This window comes from Stylophora pistillata, chromosome 10 (assembly GCF_964205215.1).
Source record: "Stylophora pistillata chromosome 10, jaStyPist1.2, whole genome shotgun sequence".
NCBI lineage: Eukaryota > Metazoa > Cnidaria > Anthozoa > Scleractinia > Pocilloporidae > Stylophora > Stylophora pistillata.
Genome location: NC_142528.1, coordinates 14770395 through 14790896, shown reverse-complemented (window position 1 = coordinate 14790896; position 20502 = coordinate 14770395). Strand labels below are relative to the sequence as shown.

General features: G+C 39.3%; 3 protein-coding genes across 3 annotated transcripts in view; all 3 read right to left on the bottom strand.

Moving 5' to 3' along the window:
* LOC111322786 (uncharacterized) overlaps positions 1-19038 on the bottom strand; it is a 31670-nt gene extending 12632 nt beyond the window's left edge. The window contains exons 1-2 of the mRNA XM_088734735.1: positions 18264-19038; positions 1081-1200 (exon numbers count right to left, since the gene is read on the bottom strand). Of these exons, the coding sequence (XP_088590861.1) occupies positions 1081-1200; positions 18264-18327 (184 nt within the window). The 5' untranslated portion in view covers positions 18328-19038. The remainder of the gene's footprint in view (positions 1-1080; positions 1201-18263) is intronic.
* Positions 4934-20502, bottom strand: part of LOC111322862 (elongator complex protein 4) — a 31054-nt gene continuing 15485 nt past the window's right edge. Inside the window, exon 11 of the transcript XR_015992128.1 lies at positions 4934-5915. The gene's annotated coding sequence lies outside the window, so the exon portion shown is untranslated. The remainder of the gene's footprint in view (positions 5916-20502) is intronic.
* On the bottom strand, positions 7465-17087 carry LOC111322784 (uncharacterized). Its single transcript, XM_022925952.2, has 2 exons — positions 15998-17087; positions 7465-11565 (listed from the first exon to the last, which is right to left on the bottom strand). The coding sequence occupies exons 1-2, from the start codon at positions 16550-16552 to the stop codon at positions 7699-7701; spliced, it is 4422 nt and encodes a 1473-aa protein (XP_022781687.2). The 5' UTR covers positions 16553-17087; the 3' UTR covers positions 7465-7698.

Sequence of the window (20502 nt, the reverse complement as noted above, 5' to 3'; positions counted from 1 at the left end):
AAAGTGTGACCTTTGAATATGTGTAAAACACTTTGATCCAGAACGAAGCCACAAAGTCAGTAAAAATAATGAAAAGTGTATTATCTTCATAAAAATGAAGGCAGGCGCTAATTTATAATGAGTGTACTAATAGCCCTGAAGATTATTGGAGCAGTCTAGTTGCATCAATCGCCGACAGCAATTTATATACAAAAGCGACCAAATTATTTTTGATTAGGCTGAAAAACTAATAACTTTGAAGTACTCCAATTTTTTTGGTAGGCTAATCTATTAAAGATTTCGTAGGAGTATATCGATTTCTCAAGCTGCTACAATTCTATAAATAAATAGTATTATTAAAATTCTCTGAGAAGTGAAAAAAGTAAAAACAAAATAGAAAAATTAAGATAGCAAATTTGGCATAATTCGACAAATTAGCATAAATGTAATCTGCCTGATTGAAAACATTGTTGGAAGTTTACATCATTTTTCCAAATATCTAAAACATAGAAAAAAAACACTGGTGATTATTTTACTTTATCTAGGTACATACTCTTATTTAAATTGATAAGATGTTTTTTTTCCAAGTCCTTTGAAAAACAACCATTACAAACTTTAGAGTCCAAAAGATAGACCTTTAACAAAAACTGACACAAATATTTGAGCAAAACATTGACGATTGTTGCCATAAACAAAAGGTGATTATAACATCGGTGTGTCCAAAAGGCATCTTAAAAAGCTATACCAAATGACTAGCAATTAACTACGAAAAATCGACTGAATACGTATGAAATGAAGATGTCTCAGAGTTCTAAATTATTTTCAAAGAGTTTCTCACAAATTAAGTATATTTCACCTGTTGTGGAAACATTGAGCGTTCAAAATCAGATTGAAAATAATTCTATGCTTATACACGCGCGGTAGTTTGTGATATGATCTAAGGATGTTTTTCACCGTTCTTTTTTTTGTTGGTTTTTGAAAAGCCATTTATCTGTCGCTACTGCAGCTAACACTCTGGTAAAAAAATCAGCGTTCAATACCTACTAAAACTTTCGAAGTCCTGGAAGATAAGAACTTGAAATGTGTATATAATAGTAGTACCTTTACAGCCATGTCGGCGAGGGGAATTCCGCCTTTTTCGCTCGTTCCTCTCTTTGTTAAAATCTCTCTCTTCTTCCCGGATCTGTGGCTGAAACTTCTTCAGCTGTTGTTCAACCTTAACTAAAGAAAACAAAACAAGTTTGCTCTTTTCTAAACTATTTGTAAAACAAGAGTGAGTCAGTTCAAAGCAAGGTCAGCAAGATCGCATTCTAAACCAGCGTTTCTTTTCCTGAATACGATCAAGCTCATTAAAGCGCTGGGTTATCACAACTAGAGAAATATTTTTCTTTGCTTTGCGGGGGAGGACGACAGACGTGTTCTCTGTGTTTATGACAGCTGAATTGGCCATAGCTGCTAACTAAGAATTACCTCGCTTTATTTGCGCTCAATCCCACTGATTAATCCGTAGGAGTGATTGAATTTCCCCGCTCCTCTTGTCACAAAACGACGGAAATTATCAACTATTAGTTCATTCTTCTCCTCGCGTCGCTTTCTGTACTAGGGAAGTCAGTATTGCGTAGTTCTATCTCACATTTCCATTCAATTCAATTTGATAATAATAATTTACACGTGCTTTTGTCTATTGTTGCTTGGGTGTTGTTCGAGTTTTGCAGCTCAGCTCAGCAGCTAAAGTTTTTAGCTTTTGAATCTTTGTGCTCACAATGCTATTCCTCAAGCGGGAAGTTAAGATCGAAGTTAAGATCAAATCTAAGTGAACGTGTTGAACAATATAGATCAAGATTATCGACTGAGATCTCACGAAAAGCTTTCACAAACGACAGATGGTGGAGATCTTTGTGGTCCGAGGAAGATTGTTGAAAACCTCGCCACATCCGGGAGTTGAAATGATTTACCACCGCTGAAACTCTGAGTATCAGGTTAAGACAGGCAAGAATCCTTAGGGTGAATACGAGTGATGCGTCTAGAAAATGATAAATTCTCATCTTTTGCTTCGTTCTTTTCTTTGGGTTTGACGTTTCAAATGACACAAGATGACAGATTATTTATATCGTCAGCCTTCCCACTCGATTGGCTCTAAGATGGTAATTAGAGCAGGTGAAAGAGATGCTGTATTGCTTTTGCTGACTCAAGAAAAAGAAAATACAAACATTCACGTGTTTGATTTTCATAAGAAGCTTAAATGTCTTTTGACATTGAGGATAAATGATTAGTAATTGATATTTATATCAGTTGTATTGGCGAAATTTCGAAAATCAGTGCTTAGTATACACAGTTTGTCCAGTGAAGTGATTCTGGTCAATCGCAGCAAAAAATTAAAAAAAGGATTATTTTAATTCTGTTTCATCCACACAACGCGAGCGGACGAGCGAAGACGCTTATTCGAATAGTCAAACGGTTAGCTGCAAAGACTTCAACTTCCAGGCCGTTCTGTGATTTAGGCGGAAGATAGAAGAGAAAAACGTAAAAGGAAAAGAATAGATACTATCAAAATGTAGAGAGCCTAAGTCCGGGAAGGCGAACTTGATTCTTAAACTTTATGGCGGCACGGAGAGAGGAAATCTGAAGCAGTGTTTGCCCCTAGGAACCATTCAACCAGGAGACCAAACAAATTTCTATAAACACGGGACAAAAGAAGCGAGAATCTAAGGAATTAAGATCATGCTTTCTCATAGCGTGTCACATAGTTAAGTATGTACTAATTGGACTCTTTCACAGTTAAGATTCTCAATTTTTTTTCTCCAACAAATAATTCATGATACGCAGATATAGACTCACTATTTGTTCTTGATATGATTGTAGATCGAAACGACATTTTTCAAAAAAAATTTAATATTTCAAGCAGGATGTACACTTCAATCTATTTATGAGAAAAAGTAACATTGAATTTTGGAAATCTTGTGTCGCTGTTACAATGACATTGAAAACACGCGAAAGTGTTTTAAATGAAACTAAATAATTGTTGACATTTGCGGAAGGCTGTAGTTTATATAACCGAAAACAGTACGCAAAAAAATTAGTGAGCACATGGAAACTGTATGCATTTACCTCTCGGCGGGAACAATCTGTTATAATTCATTTTTCCAACCATTCACGTTTTTGCAACACTTTTCAACACACACCTGACAACGAATATACAGCTGGAAATTTTGGTGTCAGCCAATCACAAGCGAACACGTCATTTCCAAAATCGGTAATGCCTGCTTTCGTTAATTTTGTGTTTGATACAAAACTTTGAAGGTTTTTCATACGAGGAAGGCGAGTTGTCATAATGGTATGTGATACTTTATCAACGAAAAGTCTCGGAAGTCTTTTGCGAGATGTTTATCTTCTGCTTTTCTTTCCTCTCACTTACGATGGGAGACAAAGACAAAGAAAAAGTTTGAATCAAAGTTAGATTTATTTTAAATAATTTATCATCCTAATACGATCGATCTCTTATGTTGTTGGCTTGTGACTGTAAAAAGATCAAAACAGCATGATTGTGACAAGCATCTTTTATGATTAAGACAAAAGATTGAATAACTGGCTATATTTCTTCATTGGAATATTACGAAAGAGTAACAAGAGAATGACCTAGAAGCTGTAAAGACAAGAAAACGCAAGTTGAACGTTAGAAATCATGGCTTTCGCGCACTGCGGGAATAGTTTTGACTTCTTGAGTTACTGCAGCGCTGAGGCGGAGCGAACTTGGGTGTGAGAGTTTTTTGAAAAACTTCTATCGCATGACACCTATTTTATATCCAAGGTGATGGAATAAACCAGTTAAGCATTACTTATACTAACTGCACTTGTAAATATTAAGATAAAAAGTAAATACTAGAACTCTGTCGTCTTGTCTCAATTGCGTTCAAACACGTTCCAAACCGTTAAAAACTGAATGAGGAAAAACGTCTCGAAGTCAACATGGTTATCATATCATATCCAAATGTGCGACTCGCAAAATCTGAACGCAAATCATTTCTGCCTCTAAACGCAAATGAGGTGGGAAAATCGAATTGCTCTCGAAAGTGAAAATGTGCATGAGTTTGACATCGACATGCCAGAACTAAGCGATAAAGGGTGGCACTATGTAACATACTCAGCAAGATCGCCGGGTAGATATCCAGATGTTTTCCAATGAATGAATGAACTTACATTGATGCAACATAGTTTATTTCGACAAGACAGCGATACCATACCCATACCATTCTCACCGAGTTTACACCGCCTTTCTAAAACAAATGAAAGTTGTCGGTAGATGAAATTTTGCTTACCTCGCACTTCTTCTGTGATGCTTTTGTGAGAATATCTTTAAAACTTTCTGATCCCTCGGCCGCCTTTAAATACACGTGTCCCTTATTCTCGAAAATACAAACTGTACCCGTAGAAAACGAGATAAATCGAAGCGACCAACCACTAATCTACCGCGGGTATATTCAACACTCGCACCATTGGTCAGACTAACATTCATGTGACGCATACAATTCACAATCCGTGTTGTTCAACTTAGGATCCCACTAGGGTGCATTGCACTGCGACGTCACCTTCAACAAATGCAAGGTGTAAATCAAGTGCGAACTGTATAAAAATAAGTTTTTTCCGGTTTATTCGTTGATGGACATCGCTCAGAATAGTTTATTTTCCTTTTTGTGGCTCTTTGATTAAGTCATAAAAAACAGGAGAAGAACAGAATCAGAATAGATTGAGTTATTTAGCGAGTGAGTGAGTTTTAGGTCCATAAATAAAGCTAAAATTAGAAACAAGGAGCACAAGAGGTGAGGATGGAAAAAAAGGGACTGTGATCGTAATTCGATTGAAGTGAATTCCTGTTCACGTTGCAAAGAAGTAGGAGAGGACATTCCCATTGCCTGAGAAGCGAAAAACAAGACAGGCACCAATGCGCTCGTAGTGCGTCACTGACTACGTTGCGGTTTGCAGCTTTAATTTGTTTTTCATTAGCCAAAAGCTTCTTTATACTTCCTTTTGCGATATAAATACAAACAAACAAAGAGCAACAGCTAAGTTCAGCTTTGTACATGGTAAATACGTTGGAAAACATAGTGAAAATTATTTTTCGTTTTGTGCGTCAAAAAGAAAAATCAAATGGCGGTGGCAGTTCCAGATTGCAATTTTATTGCGACTGTAATGAAAACCTTCAGTTTAATGATTTACAGCGCAATTTTTTACAATAAAGTTCATGAAATCGAATCCATATCAATTCAGATCATTCGATAAAACAATGAATAGGCAATAAGTCATTCAAAAATTGCCGATTTATACTAAAAAACAAGCCATAGTAATTGTTGTTTAAAATAATAATCCATCGTTAGAACATTCTACAGCTTTGGTGAACAAAAAGTATGAGCTATCTAGGGTAACTTAAAGGTATTTTACTGAGTTTCATTACTCAGGATTGTTGAATCGTTATTTTGTCGTGGTGTACGTTTAATTGATTTTCTTTGTTCTAAAATACATTTACGTGCAATTCAGGGCCCTCAAGACAAAAGGTATGCTACCACATTTTTTTTCGTTTTTGTCTTTTGAAAGGTGGAACACTATCTTTCTTTGATGCTTCATGTAGCATAAAAGTACGATCAAAATCAAAATCAAAATTTATGAATGTAAACTGACAAAACAGAAATTGGAGGTCAAAGGAAAAGAAGATGACAACTTCGCGAGGGGGTTACAGTAAGTACATCAGTTTTAAACGTTGGTTTACAGCACCGCACACTCTCAGTAGTTCATCTTCAGTGAATTAAAACTGTTCTCAGGGATATATACAGCAACAAGTATTCTCGCACTTTGCTGCACGTTCGTCACTCCATGTTTAAAAAATTCGAAGGTCAAAGTTGGTCGTTGGGACACGCTTCAGTAGCCGTTGCTAGAGAGGTGCCCTATAAAATTTAAGCAGAGACGGGTGAGCTGAAACACATCCGTACTTGCCAATTTTATCCTAAACTTCCTACCACACTCTGAATAAAATCATCCGAATAATCATCAGTTGAGCTCATACACATCTTTTCACTTCGCACTGAGATTCTAAACGAACACTTGTTTCTTAACCCGCAACTTAGCTAAATCATACCGGTTTGAGCGCCAGTTTTCTACGCCACCTATTTCTCTCCGTCATGATCACAGCAGCAATTCTTTTGCTGTGAAGTGATGAATATGCAGGCCCACTTCTAAAAATCCAGTTATGGTTTAGGACCACATCCAGACATTCAGCATTAAATCTCTCTCAAGTCTTGTTTTTATTCATTTTAATTTTGCTTCTTCATATTAAATTTCAACCTTGTGACCAACAGCTGGGCTGTATTTTTCGCAAACTAGGATATTGTTTCTCTGAACTAGTCCTCGCGTCCCCACTTTGAAGATTTAAGGAGCGGTAAATTTGAGAGTGATCGGCATTCAAATTTGGGTATCTTAGCCCTTTCGCTCCCAAGATATCTAGTTAGTATTTCTCCTTATTGTCAGAAATACAATTCTTGAGACGTTAATTCGGAAAATTTGGTATTGGATCAAGTGATAACCCCCTGATTGCTATTGTTCTTTAATTTCATCAATTTGTAAAGCAGAAAGTCTCTCTCAGTGACTCAAGGGAGTTATAGAAAGGTTAACATAAATTATGTGTTTGCACACAATATGACCGAGAAGTGCAGCGAATAGAGCAAACAAATCGAACCACGAGAAGACCTTACGGCACGCCCAACTCAGTCGAGGATAGCAAATATTTTCAAGGAGTGAAGTATACGACGTAAGCACTAGTTACTAAATTCTGAATACTTTTCATCGCTCGATACTGGGTATCCGGAAGGAGAAAGGAGATTTCTCTTGCAGCCCGATAGGTGTGCACTCTTGTACCACAAGCCACCGTCGTTTGTTTTATGACTTTTCATTGTATAACTTCCGGTGTTGAAACCACTCCGCTGTTTTTCTTTGTTTGTTTGTTTTAGTTGTTTATTTTTGTTGGTTTTTTTTTTCCCAAGGAGGCAGGGGAGGCAAACGGTCTTTAAGCGTTGGCGAGCGACAGAACTGTCAACAGATGTGTAAGTTAGGCGTATTTCGGTTTGGTTCATGGTAAAAGTTTTTGTATATTTTTCTGAGTGGGAACTGATGGGGAAATGTGCGAGGACTGTTACCCACTCCCTCAACTTTGGACAGCGTTCAATTAATTTCACATTCAGAAAACGTGCACCATTTCTATTTTGTGCGTAAATTGGCTGTTCAATTTACCTTATAAGTACTGGTGTTTTCATTCGTCGTTCGGTCTCTAAGAAATATCCCAACACATGCTAAACTTTACCCGAATTTACAAAGAAAAGAGTCGAATTCAGTTTGGTCATGAGTGGGGAAGAAAGAACAAACAAGCAATTTGCCTTTGATTGTTGTTACGTAACACACCATAGCATGTGGCCAAAAATTAGAACGAAGAAAGGAGACAGGTTACTTTTAAATAATCGCTTTTAATAATTAAAAGTTATTTTTGTTTTTGCAAGTTTTGCCTTCTCACTAGGAGGAAACGTAAAAGAACCTGCTTTTACATGAGATTTACCCGAAGAACTGCGCATCGAACATTAACATATACTGCTGCATGCATTTTTATCTTTTGTGAGTTCCTTCGATCAGCAGTTTCGCTTTGTGATTATGTTCTATTACGACAAAAGCCTCTAAGCTGCTCTACACTAAGCTGGATTCGTATAAATCCGAGTTACCAAGAATATCTGACATACGGTTCCCGTTAAGCTTTACATTGCTCATCACAAGCTGTTTTTTCTTTGTTTTCTCTTGTTCCTCGTTCACGGATTGAACGGGCATTGCTGTTCCAGTGTTTCGCGGGTTTTCTGCTTGACTCGAATCGGCGACTTCAGTGTCATTCTCATCGATTGGATTAAGGATGTCGACTCTAGAGTTACTTGGACATGTTACACTTTCTACCTCGGATTCCAACGAATGTGTCATTGAAGTTAAACTACCCACGCTATCAATTCCAGAATCACCGACAAAAATTGCACGAGCTCGCTGACGATTGAATAAGGGAACACTAGCTGGCCTGCTTGAACTGTCTCTTTGTTGTAACGCCTCGTGTCCATTAAATATCACTTCTCCGTCCGTACGTTCAAGCGCTGGTGATGACGCACTTTGAACACGTGCAGTATCCTCGCCAGATGATCGTGAAGTCGATGATGATAACCGGGTAGCTACGGACTCATCAACGAAATGTTTGACAGAGACGTTTTGTACACTAGTCGGAACCGAATAAACAGAAACTGGACGTGTGGAGAGTACTTCCCCGCTTGGGTGTGCTGGATAACTGGGATAGTCATGGAAGATCCCATTAAAACCATCAAGTGTTCTTGGAGGTTCATTGGCCGATCGATACCAACTACCAGAGAGATTCGAAGAGAGTCTACCTAGCGGCAAAGGTCCATTCATTGAAAATAAATCTGGACTCGATACAGATTCAGACTTTTTAAGAAAAGGCGAGCCAACGTGTTCACAAGTATTATTGTTTGGTTGTGTTATGTCACACTGCGATACTTCCGTCATTCTGTCACCATGGTCACCAGTGAAGCTTGGATCAGTTGCTGTGCGACTCATGGTTTCACTTTGCGGCACGTGGACGTAAAGTACACGCCCTTGGCGTCGCTGAGCCAGAAGGCTTTCCATTTCCGAGTCATGAATCAATTTCTGATCCTCAAAAGAAGTGTGCCTTCTCACCGGTTGGCCCCTTGGATCACTCTGGCTAATGTTCGGTGCGGAAAATCGCGGAATTCCCATGGGTTGTCGAAGATTCCCCATCGAACTACCCACCTTCGAAGGAAAGTGGTACGCATCGGCGTGATTGAAGTAAACGGAGTCGCTATGTGGACGGTGCATTACAACCGGTCGGACAAGATTTCCACTCCAGGCGTTGGGGAGGGAGTTTGGTCGTGGCAACATCCCTGGTGTCTCTAAACGGGTCATGTCTACCCCGCTCTGTTTGGGGTTAAAACCACCTAGTTCTTCACTTATTGATGGTAAATTTGAATCGGAGTTTGACGAAATTTGTCGATGACCCAGCGCAGAATAGTGTCCAAACGATTTAGCTTCTGTGTAAAATGGTTCACCGTGACTTGAGAGGGTAATGGACGGGTGCGCTTCAGCACCCATTGCGAAATAAACCGGGAATGTTTCACTTCGCGACCGATTTAACCCTGGATCAAGGTAGAGTTCTTTAGTGCTCGAAATACCGCTGTATTGAGCTCCGGATGATAAACGCCTCTCTATTATTCTTCTGTCTTCTTCATCGAAATGGTACGAACCGTTGACATATCCATTAGGAATGATTCCTGAGGACTTGCTTTTCTTGGAATTTTTTCTTTCCGTTGATATTGCTGGAATACATGAGTTCCTTCGGGTTTCCACGAGTTTCCTAGGTTCTGCAAGCTCATTTTCGCTGTGCTCGATAAGCGGGGAGAGAGTAAATCCGCTTTCGTCGTGCGAGCGTGATGGGGATGATTTGCGTTTCGACGCCGAGAGGCGGCCTCCAGCACTTGGGTCAACCTGGACTAACTGATCAGGCATATCAAACGTAAATACGGCCTTTTGTCGGACCAGCGGAGAGGATCCTCGTCGCTGTCGGTGCCGATCGCTAATCGTTAATGAGTCGTCAGACATTCTCGCACTCGAGTCGTTACTTTCTATGGATACAGATACCGCAGTTGACTTCCCATTATGATACTCGTCGCGTAATCTATTTACTGGAGAGGCTTTGAATCGCGAGCTGTCATGGGGTTCACTTTTGGATCGCTTGGATGTATGCGTACTCTTAGTGTTTCTTTCATCGACGCCTTGGTAACTATGTCCGTCACTTAAGTCTCGCAAACCATTTTGGACCAAAGATCGACCTTCTTGCGTCTGCGTTGCAGTTCCCGACTCTCTTGCAGCAGTGGGTTGAGAATGTAGATGAGCCACTTCCTCCGGAGAAGACAGCACATTGTCATCGGGATTTTTGCCACTATTTCTTCGACTACTCGTCGCAATAGTAGCCTGGGTTTCAGAGCTTCTACGATCTCCGGTCGACGTTGCCGGGGACTTACGCGAACCTGTGTCAGTTTGAGCAGATTGGGTCTTCTTGTTTTTCTTCAAAGCTTTATTCTGCCAGTGTTTGGCTGTAAAACCAACAACATACAGACTGCCGCGGCGTCCCATCCGCCCCCGTGGGTTCAGCTTGGGCGAGCCTTGCGTCGAATCTATAGACATGGACTGGTTAGAAGAGGAACTTCTTTGCCGAGAGCACGGCGGGGTTTTCATCTCAACAACAGATGAACCACTTTCAGTATCGCTTCTCTTTGGACTGAGTAGAGTTGTTGCTAAGGACAATTCAGATGCATTTTCAGAGCTTCTGGAGTTTGCATTGAAAGCTGATGGTGACGACTGCTGGGATACACTCTCTGTGTTGGACACTTTCTGTGGTGTATCTTCAACTAGCACTGAACACGAAGGATTACGCTCTACCATTTCTATTTCGATTCGTTCTGCCTCTGGAACTGCAAACAAACTACCTCTCTTTACTGCTTGCCCCGACGTTGGTAAAGAGTTTCTTGGTGATGGAGCAATGACCACAGTGTTTGGGTTCGGGAGCCGTCGCCTTTCCATTGGAGTCGCTCGAGGAGTGGAGCGAATGCTAGGATAAGGTGACGACCAACGGTTTCTACTACCAGGGCGTGAGTCATCCTTTTCCGAGCCATCTTCACTTTCGATATGATCTGCCACCAGTTCCTTGGAAATTTTGGGACTGCTTTGCGTCACGAACGATTGTGCAACCTTGAGCGCGTTAGCAGCACCAATAATCAGCGGTCTCTTCCTCTTCGGCAGCTTGAGTCTCGCTTTTGCATGAGAATAGTACAACGAAAAGTTGCTGACTATCACCGGAACCGGAAGTGCAATCATAAGAACACCACTAATCGCACAAAAGGAGCCCACGATTTTTCCTTCCCAAGATTCCGGTGCCATGTCTCCATAGCCGAGCGTCGTCATGGTGACGACGGCCCACCAGAAGGAGGCTGGAATAGTTGTGAACTTGGTGTCGTGAATGTCTTTTTCGGCGTAATAGATAACACTTGAAAATATCACTACACCTATGCTTAGGAAGAAGGCCAGAAGAAACAGCTCGCTACAACTCGACCTTAAAGTGTGGCCGAGGATTTGAAGACCATATGAATGTCGCGAGAGTTTGAAGATTCGAAAAACTCGAATGAGTCTGACAACACGCAGAACTACAATAGTTTTGATATTGGAAGAGGTGATGAACAAATCCAAATAAAACGGCATGATGGCACAAAAATCAATCCAGTTCATAGGTTTCTTAATAAACTGCAGCTTTCTTGGGCAGAAGATAAGTCGCACAACAAACTCGAGTGTAAACCAAGCTACGCAAATGATATCCGTAACGTAAAGGGCCTGGTACTGAGTGGATGACTTGTCTTCAAAGAAAGGGACACTTTCCAGGCAGAAAGTTATGACGGAGGTCAGTATGAGGATCAGTGTAGTGAATGCAATGGCCTGCGAAGCAAACAACATAATTTAGTATTTGAGACTGAAGAAAAACAGCTGAGAACTCCGCAAGGTAAAGGTATACAGCCGCCGGAAGGCAATGGGCCTAATTGTCAGTTGTTGTTTAGAGAGCTTTTTCATAATAGAAGAAATAAACCTTTTACGTGTTGGTGAAAGCTTAAGAATAATTCTGTGACATTGATCAAGTCGAATAAGCATAGGAAACATAATCGAAGCAAGTCTGTGAGCTTGGGAAATGAAAAACGTAAATGAGCGTGTTAAATACAACAAAGGCCCCAAGAAAAGGGGACTTATAATAGGGACAAAGTTGCAGTTTTCTTTGGAGGACCTTTGTAAATGTTTATGGATCTTAACAATTACTCTATATTTTTCCAGCTTGTCTTTCGCGATGCGAGTTATCCTTCTCCACAGGTGACTATTCTTATTCCTTGCATATCTAATTAAGTTTCTCTCAGTTTAGGATCTCTTATATCTTCCAATGTGTTTACTTCACTTTTCTTTTCCTAATTGGTCCATACGCTTGAACTAGTTACACGGCGTACTGGCGAAAACGAAGAGAAGATTCTTGAGTTAGCTCTCTTGTTAAGTGGTTCACTGCCTCGGGGAGAGACTGCGAGACGGCATGACTCGGGGGAGTCACAATCTTTCTGCATAAAAAAATGAAGGCGAGCCTCGAGGATTTTTCTTGCTAAAACATCCGTGAACGGGGCCTTCATGATTCCTGCAATTTTCGCGGTATTTTGCTGTCTTCATTGTTGGTGTTTGATTTATAATCTACAAACTCACAAGAGGTTTTCAATTTTGCTGATCCTAGTAACAATAATGGCTCAGCTCACCGCAGAGTCTTTGTAGCTCAATGATAGTGCGAAGTTGTGCGGAAACTAAAGGTCTAGATCCTCACGAGGACTCAGAACGAAAATTTCTTCATTTCATAGCACCGAACTTAAAATTCACCATATTTAGGAAAGTTCTCGTTTCCTTTTCTACACATCAATCAGGTTCGCCATTTCACAAAGATTTTGTGACATTTCAACCTGTTATATAAGTGATCTCGCTCGAAACAGCTTCGCTTTAAAACGTTAAAACCCCGAGACAATTTTGCAAAAGATCAAGACTGCGATAAGGAAAAAATGGTTAAAAAGTGAGTCCGCGAGACGCCAAAATTTTGACTAGACTCTTTCAAGGCTAAATAGAAGTTACAGTTGGGTACATGGGAAGACAGAAGGGCAATCATGGGATTTCTCCGGTTTCTAAAAACTGTAGTCGTCTAAAATTTGTTCTCAATTTCAGAAACAAGTCATTTACGTTTTTCTTCGCTTGTTTATACAGGCAGCAATATACATATACATTGGTTTGTGCAGCAGTCAGGCCATACTAAATCCAATACTCTGTTGTTGAGTGGTTGTAAAGCAATATATTACAACAAAGGCAAAGTAGATTCTCCTAATCTCGTCCACGTACGACTATTCTATCGAAACACCGCAATACGTAACTTTAAGAAAAACAATTGAGGAGTATCGCCCCCTCAGTAAAAAATTCTGTAGATCATGACTTGACGGCTGGCGAAAACTTGTTTGTTGTTATTATGAAAAAACCATTCAATATCGTGGGAGATTTATGTCACCACAAATTACGTCAGACAAGTAGTCGGAAGGTTTATATCTATTAATCAAACAAAACAGCAACTATCTCCTTGTGACAAAACCGATTATATTTTTTGTCTTTTGAAGCTTTCTGCTTCAAATTAAACATAGTTTTGACAGTGCGTAAACTTACTTTTAGCGCTTTGATAAAACAAATGAAAGCTCAGCCATGTATTAAGAACGATTTTGCTTAGATTCAGTCAAGCTTTACAACACATGTGATTCTATGATTCTTATCCAGGTCACGTGCAGTATTTTCAACAAATAAAAAGCATGGGTAATAATTTCAGAAAATCAATTCCCAAACCGGGAATATTGGTCAGAAAATGAAAGCCATAGGTCATTTTCCAATGTAGATCCTGAAATTTAAACCCGGCTCGCTTTTCTCGAGTAGTGTACGAATTACAATAATTGTGCACAAGAGTCTTTCAGTGAATGAACAAAGAAAATAAGATGAAAAGGAATTTGATAAAAAATTTTCCACTTAAGCCTTTTAGGTTGGCAAGAGAACAAAAAAATAATTAAAAAAAGAGACCGTTTAAGACATGTTTTTGGCACTTATAGAACGTCAAGCGTTGCGACAATTCTTGACAAAATTTCTTTGAAACCAAAAACTAATTCCACACAATTAGCAATGACGACAAAAACTGCAGGATGCGATCGTGAAACCATTAAGTACATTGACGAGTGTTTTACAAAATGAGTATAATGAAAAAATCAATTAATAAGTTGTAAAATAGGTCAAATTTCTACTTATGAAACCACAAGGGATGACAGAATGAAACGATAACAAATTGAGTTTTTCGATGCAAGGGAAAAAAAGACCAGAAAACTCTCGAAATAATAGGTTATGGCGCACGATTCCGAGAAACGTTTTGACTTAATTATATCAGGACAAATGGCTCAGCTGAAATTAAAAACGTTTATACTCAGCCGTTACTTAGCGTTGACTGAAATGAATACAAAATTTTCAATTTCAGTCATGTTGCCGCCGCATTTCGATAACATTTAATTTTCGATTCTTAATAAAAAGGATCTTTCGCGAAATTGTGTGGTGATTTGTCTTCGTTAGTTAATGCAAAGGTGAGATGTAAAAAGATTAAGTCAAATCCCATCGATATTCAATCGAAAGACTGTAAACTGAAAACGAAGCGCAATGCAACTCACCGTGGGACTTTGAGAATCATTCCTGCTCCACATTTTAAGCAAAAATTGCAACAGATTTTTACTAAACAGAATTTGAAGAGATCACAAGATCAACCAGAAATGCAAAGTTTACTCGAAAAACTTAAAACCAAAATGGTAACATTTGTAAAGTAAACACGTGTTATCTTAAGTTACTGAGAAGTGTTTGAAACATTGTCCTTTCCCTATTTATTTATGTTGTATACAACGAACTGAGGCAGCTTTTTGCTTGCTGAAACCTGCTAAAATTACGTTCGTTCAGTGTTGTTGGTTTTTAATCTTTGCGTTAATAATTGCCAACTTCGGCAATTTACCTATCGTTTGAAGAAAATGTTCGAGAAAAGCTGTTGCCTCAAAAGGTTATGAAAACCAGAGAGATTAATTTTCAGCGAATAAACCGATCACGTAGTTCTATGATGAGACAGACACTTAACGCATGCGTGGATACGATCGAAAAGAAATTCACCACCATCGCTGTCATGTTCCATTGCTAAAATACTCCGTGAAAACAGCTTATCAGACTAGATCGGAAAAATATCTTCGAGGGCATGAAACGTGTTTGTCTAGCTTTATTTTTATTTTTCCTATTCTATAGAACTCACATGTTTCAATAAAAATGACGAATTCAAATTTTGACGATCGCGACGTAATAACACACAGCATTTCGTATTTTGAAAATTTACTATTGTACCGAAGACGAAACAGTCATCAACCAAATGCAACTCTTCCATTTAAATACTAAAAAGTGTATTAAGGAAAAGTTTGAAAGTTCAAGATGAGAATTGACGCAAAAAACCTCAATCTGAGATTAATTTCCACCTCCACTGTTCGCCCGGCCACCTGCCAAAGGCTGATGAATCAGAGATATTACTTTCAGTCTGCGGCCACTAATATATTTGTTATTAATGTGAGTTTTCCCCTCTGGTTGATCCTTAAACCGCCGTGAAAAAAGAACGAAAATTTTCACCGAATGATTCACGAAGGATTCAATCAAGGCCGAAATTCAATCAAGGCACGCGTTAAAGATTGTTTATTCGAGAGCGATTAACTATAAACACAGCATCAATTCTATTTTCCCCATTCAAAATCGTTTTCTCGTGTCTGCGCACTGAATCACAACAACGTAGCGATGATTCCCGATTCGTTTGTAAATCGGCGCCAAGAATTTAGGTTCGCGGTTACCAGAGGGCGATGTCAAAATGAAGATAAATGGAAAAGCAAAATGGAGCTCAGGTAATCCGTCACGTGTCGTGCTGTCGCTTTCAGTTTCCTCGAATAATACTTAAATAAAATAATCGCACGAGAGATTCTTTTAGTGGAGCGTTTATCGAGCAGGTCTCTTAGAAACCAAACTGACCTTAGTAAAATCATTTCGCAGCCACATTCATGGGTGTTTTTACTTGAATTTTTAGACGAGATCTAAATAAATAAAATGGCCAAGGCCTAAAATGCATTTGCACAAAAGCGTCAAGCGGAGCACACAACTTCACGAGCGATTCGTGTAAAATTAAACAATATTGACAATACTCATGCAAAATGAAGCGCAAATTAGAAGCATGTTTTTTTCTATTACACACGTTCGTGTAACTTACCTGGGCCAGCCGAGACGAATACGGCTCCTCAAAAGTGGTCCAGACTTTCGGTTGAATTTTTTTCCAGAGAGTACGGTTCTTGTTTCTAATGCTGTCGGCGACGAGCCCGTACACCGTCATATCCATGTCTGAAAGGCTGTCCCTGTCTGAATCATGCCCGTCCAATGTGTCCAAATTCGCCTGGGCTTCGCGATGTTTCTTATAGTTCAACCAGCAACATGATTCAACCTGTAGCTCGTCGATTCCCCAAAATGCAAGCTCCTCTTCAAAAAGCGGACCGCACACATCATTGGGGCAATGAAGTTTTCCCGTGCGGTAGAAATTTAAGATCTGCGTAAAGACCGTCGGATGGCGATCAAAGAAATACTCGTTGGTATTTGGGTCGAATTCGGGAAGTTGTGTCTTGTTTTCCGTGATCCAGGACAGTCTAGTGTCAGGGATGTTTTTTAGAGTAGTAGTGTAAGTCTCGTGTCTAATACCACCGACGTTTATAACCACTTTCTCGTTAGCTCGAGGATCTTCAGGGGAAGAGAGGCGAATTTCTTTCAATGACATTGCTGGCAAGGTTATGCTATAATCCCGCTCTTTGCATCTTATCGTTGGCAGAACACCTAAGAAACCCCTTTTTCGCTCAGTAATCGCACCACGCAAACCATAAGTAAAAACCGAATTACTCAGCACAAAGAGGCATGTTGGTCCAAGGCTACATCATCGCATAGTAACGAACACGACGGCGCGTCTTTTCGATACGAAATCCGCCCGCGCTACTGCTATTTGCCCAGATCTCGAAGATTCCTCCTGCTCAACTTTCTAGTGCAAACTGTCAATAATACACACCATTAATTGCGCTCCGATTTTCCGAAAAAGTAAATGTTGCACTTCTTTCCAAAGTGTGAATGCAAATTCGATTTCGTCGGCACAAAACTCGGAACTAAAGTGGATTTTGACAGATGGTGAAATAAAAAAACCTTTATGCTGTGTGACCCAACTGAGAGGATCACTCTATACAATTTCCATCAAGCTCGCTGTTTTCCCCCTGCGGTTTCACAAAAAATATTTCCTCTTCATACAGAAACCATAAAATGTTATAAACAACATTTCGAATTTAGTGCGCACGCGTTGTCACTGGCCACCTGCTTGCAAACACGAACAGGAAAATATCGGCGAGCTGTTCTCCAATTCTATGGATCATCTACGAAAATAAGTTCCGTAGCGCATCTCCAGTTAAAGGAAATTTTTATGAGGTACGGAACTAGCCAAACAATGCGATCATCAAGGTTAAAAAATGGACAATATCAGCGTAGGAAGAGAGAAAAAAGGCAGCAATTTATTTCTGTTTATCGCAGCTAATGCCTAAGGGTGTGTCGACAAAGTGACAGTAAAAGGCTGTACGGAGAAAGACGGCTTCTTTAAAAGAAAGAGCATTTTTACGGTTCTGACAAGGCAAAATGACAATACTTCAGAACGGCGTGACGTAGAAGCGCGCAGTTGAATGCAATCTACGCATGGTCAAGACGAACGGCATCTGGTAAATATTGTCGTATGCAAGAGGTAAAGTCTTGAAGATATACGATGCTAACCTTTGTCTTCAACTTACATAGTTCTTAATGTGAAAGCGAGTTCAATATCAAGTAGTTCAGTATCAGTAAACAATGCTAACCACAGCTCAAGAAAGACAAAGCGAGAATTCTCCTTCTTCGTCGGGGTTGGCCAGCGAAAAGAATTCTCAAACAGATGAAGCAATTACGCAATTTAGTTGACGCTTTACTAATTAAGCTCCCTCGCGACGGGTGATCAAGCAAGGATATTAAATACGGCGAAAATCATTTCGTTCTTTTTAAAATGTTAGAACGAATCTTAGGTAACAAGTTAACGAAAGCGAAGCTAAAAAACATATATTTACCTAAATAAAAATTCAGAAAATTTAAACAAAGTAGAAAAATGCAGATGATCAAGTAATTGGTCACCAAATCCCTCTGATGTCACCTTCGCCTTCAATTAAGAATTTGTCTTTTGTGCTTGCCTTCAAACAGTTTCTTTACACCGGCGATCAAAATTTGAATATTTATAAGAGATTAAAATAACTCTTTTAAATTGAAATAGAATTTGCAAATATTGCTGGAAAACAGTCACGGAGATTTATGCATCCACGATGTTAAGTTATAGTTTCCGCTTGAAACAAAAATAAGGCTTCAAAAAAACACAAAAAAAAACTGGCTAAAACGCCTTGCCGACTGACTAAAGAACATAATATTTGATGCAATACCTTTTGAATTTTTTTCTTCCGGGTAAAAAATTTGGAAGACGACTGATACATCGGTGTGTTTCATCGCATTTGAAAGCAACTTGGAAATTTAAGGAAACTAAAAAAGTAAAGAAATTAAGTAATATGGCAGCGCGTTTCGAAAACTCTCCTTAAGATTACTCACTGATAAAAGTCTTTCTTCTATTTGCTTTGCAAGTTCAACTGTCAGTCTTTGCAATTGACGCCTCTAAGAGCAATCAGTTTTTTAATGGAAAAAACCATTAAGTGTGATGCAAGCCTCTTGCTTATATTAGTTATTATCGCTCGAGGCTTATAGTGCAAGCAACCGTAAAAAATCGCACGTTTGTAATACTTCAGGTGAAAACTAGGCGACTCAACACCTCGTTAGTGAGCTCTTAAACGCCTTTGATCGCGTCGCCAGACCGCGCTTTACGCGTTTTAATCTAACGTAATTATCGCATAATAGGTAGCTAAGACACGTGCCATGCAGTCGAGTTCTGGCCAGCAGGTTCATCATAGCTAATTTAAATTCAAATATTTAGAACCGAGTTGCTCAATAATAATAGAAGCAATCTATCTGACTCGCAAGTAGAAGTTAGAAGTTGAAGTTACGAGCGCAAGTCGAAGACATTTTCCTTGCAGCGATCACGCATTAGTTCCAGAGAGTAGTAAAGTAAATCGCCTTCCTCGATGTTTACTTGCACAACCCCTTTTGGAATTACTTACAACTTCACATTCCAAATAAATACTATCTCGACTTTTTTCCCTGCGCCAGCGGCTCTCTGACTTTTCTTTTTTTCCCTGCTAACTTACCCAGTTTTTTCCGCGCCAACTCGAACGTCTTTTCTAGAATTCACTTTCATTACCCTAAGTTTTCTGTACATTCTTTCCCGAGTCCTTTACCACGCGTTTACCGTCTAAATTGCGAGACTTAAACACGACCTTAATGAGTTTCCCACGCTGACCTCAACAAATATTACCGCGTTCTCCTATGTTCTCTGTGTGCAGTGCACGATTTTCAGCCATCTTTTACCCAGGGTCTTACGTTAACTTAAGCGACTTTTCCCGTCTTTTTTTTTTTTTATTTTTTATTTTTAACCCGCTACCTGGTTACAAATCTCCAGTGAATAGCACTATTTTTTTCGAGTTCAGTTTATGACCTTTCCTGGGTTTTCGTTCCAGTGTTCTAATTTAGTAATTCTGCGGATTAGCGATTTTTCGTGTGTTTTTGGGGACAAATTTATTAAAAATTTCCACTAAGAACTAATTTTTGCAATTTACGGTTCTAGCAGCAGACAATTTACAAATAAAATGCACTAATATAGCAAATAATTTTACCGGTCGAGTTTTTCAGAGGGAAGCTACACGATCAAATGAATATTTTCAGTGAGTCGCAAACGAAGACTACTAATTCACTCATGATTCGCATACGGAAGTGTGCGATTCGCAGACCGAAGGAAGTAAATTTATGCAGCGATGCATATTCCAGGATATTTTTTTCTGGGTGGAAACTTACTTTTAACAGATCGAGATCAATTTGAAAAAAAAAAAAAACTAAACCCGCACAACTTTTATGCCTCACGGTCCTTGCACGCCATTTTTGTGACTTTTTTTTCTGCAGCACTTAAAAGCACTAAGCATGTAAATGTAAAGATTGCGTAATCAACTGAAAAGTAGAACACCATGTTACGCAATACTTCACCTATGACTCGAATGACTTTTTTTTTTTTTAATGAATAAATCAGCCAACTACAAGCAAATTAGACGGGAAACGCAAGTTTGAGCGTAAAGATAAAGCAGGGCACGAAAGCTTGTAAACGAACCCCACTTAAAACGCCCTCTTCTTGTTATCGGAAAAAAAACCAGTAGCGAAGCAAAAAGGTGACGCTGTGGTTGAAAGGGGCGGAATAGAATAAAACTCTACGATTAATCTTATCATCAAAATATGATCAGATCTCGTTAATTTGTTTCTGTGACCTACGTTGGTCTCCTCATAAAAACAGATGGGAAGATCCGGTTTTTTTCCAAAGTATTTTTACAAGATTTAATCTTTTTGATTGAATGACTTGCATCCTGTTTGTGTGTACCTTTCTCTCGATTTTCATTCGGCAAGACACATAAATGAAAAATAAAGCCTTAAGGAAATAATCAGTGGCTAAGATAGCTTTCCAACACATCATTTGGGATAATATTACCTGAGCAGGAGGGCCAACTTTACTTTCACAAAAAACGCGAGAGC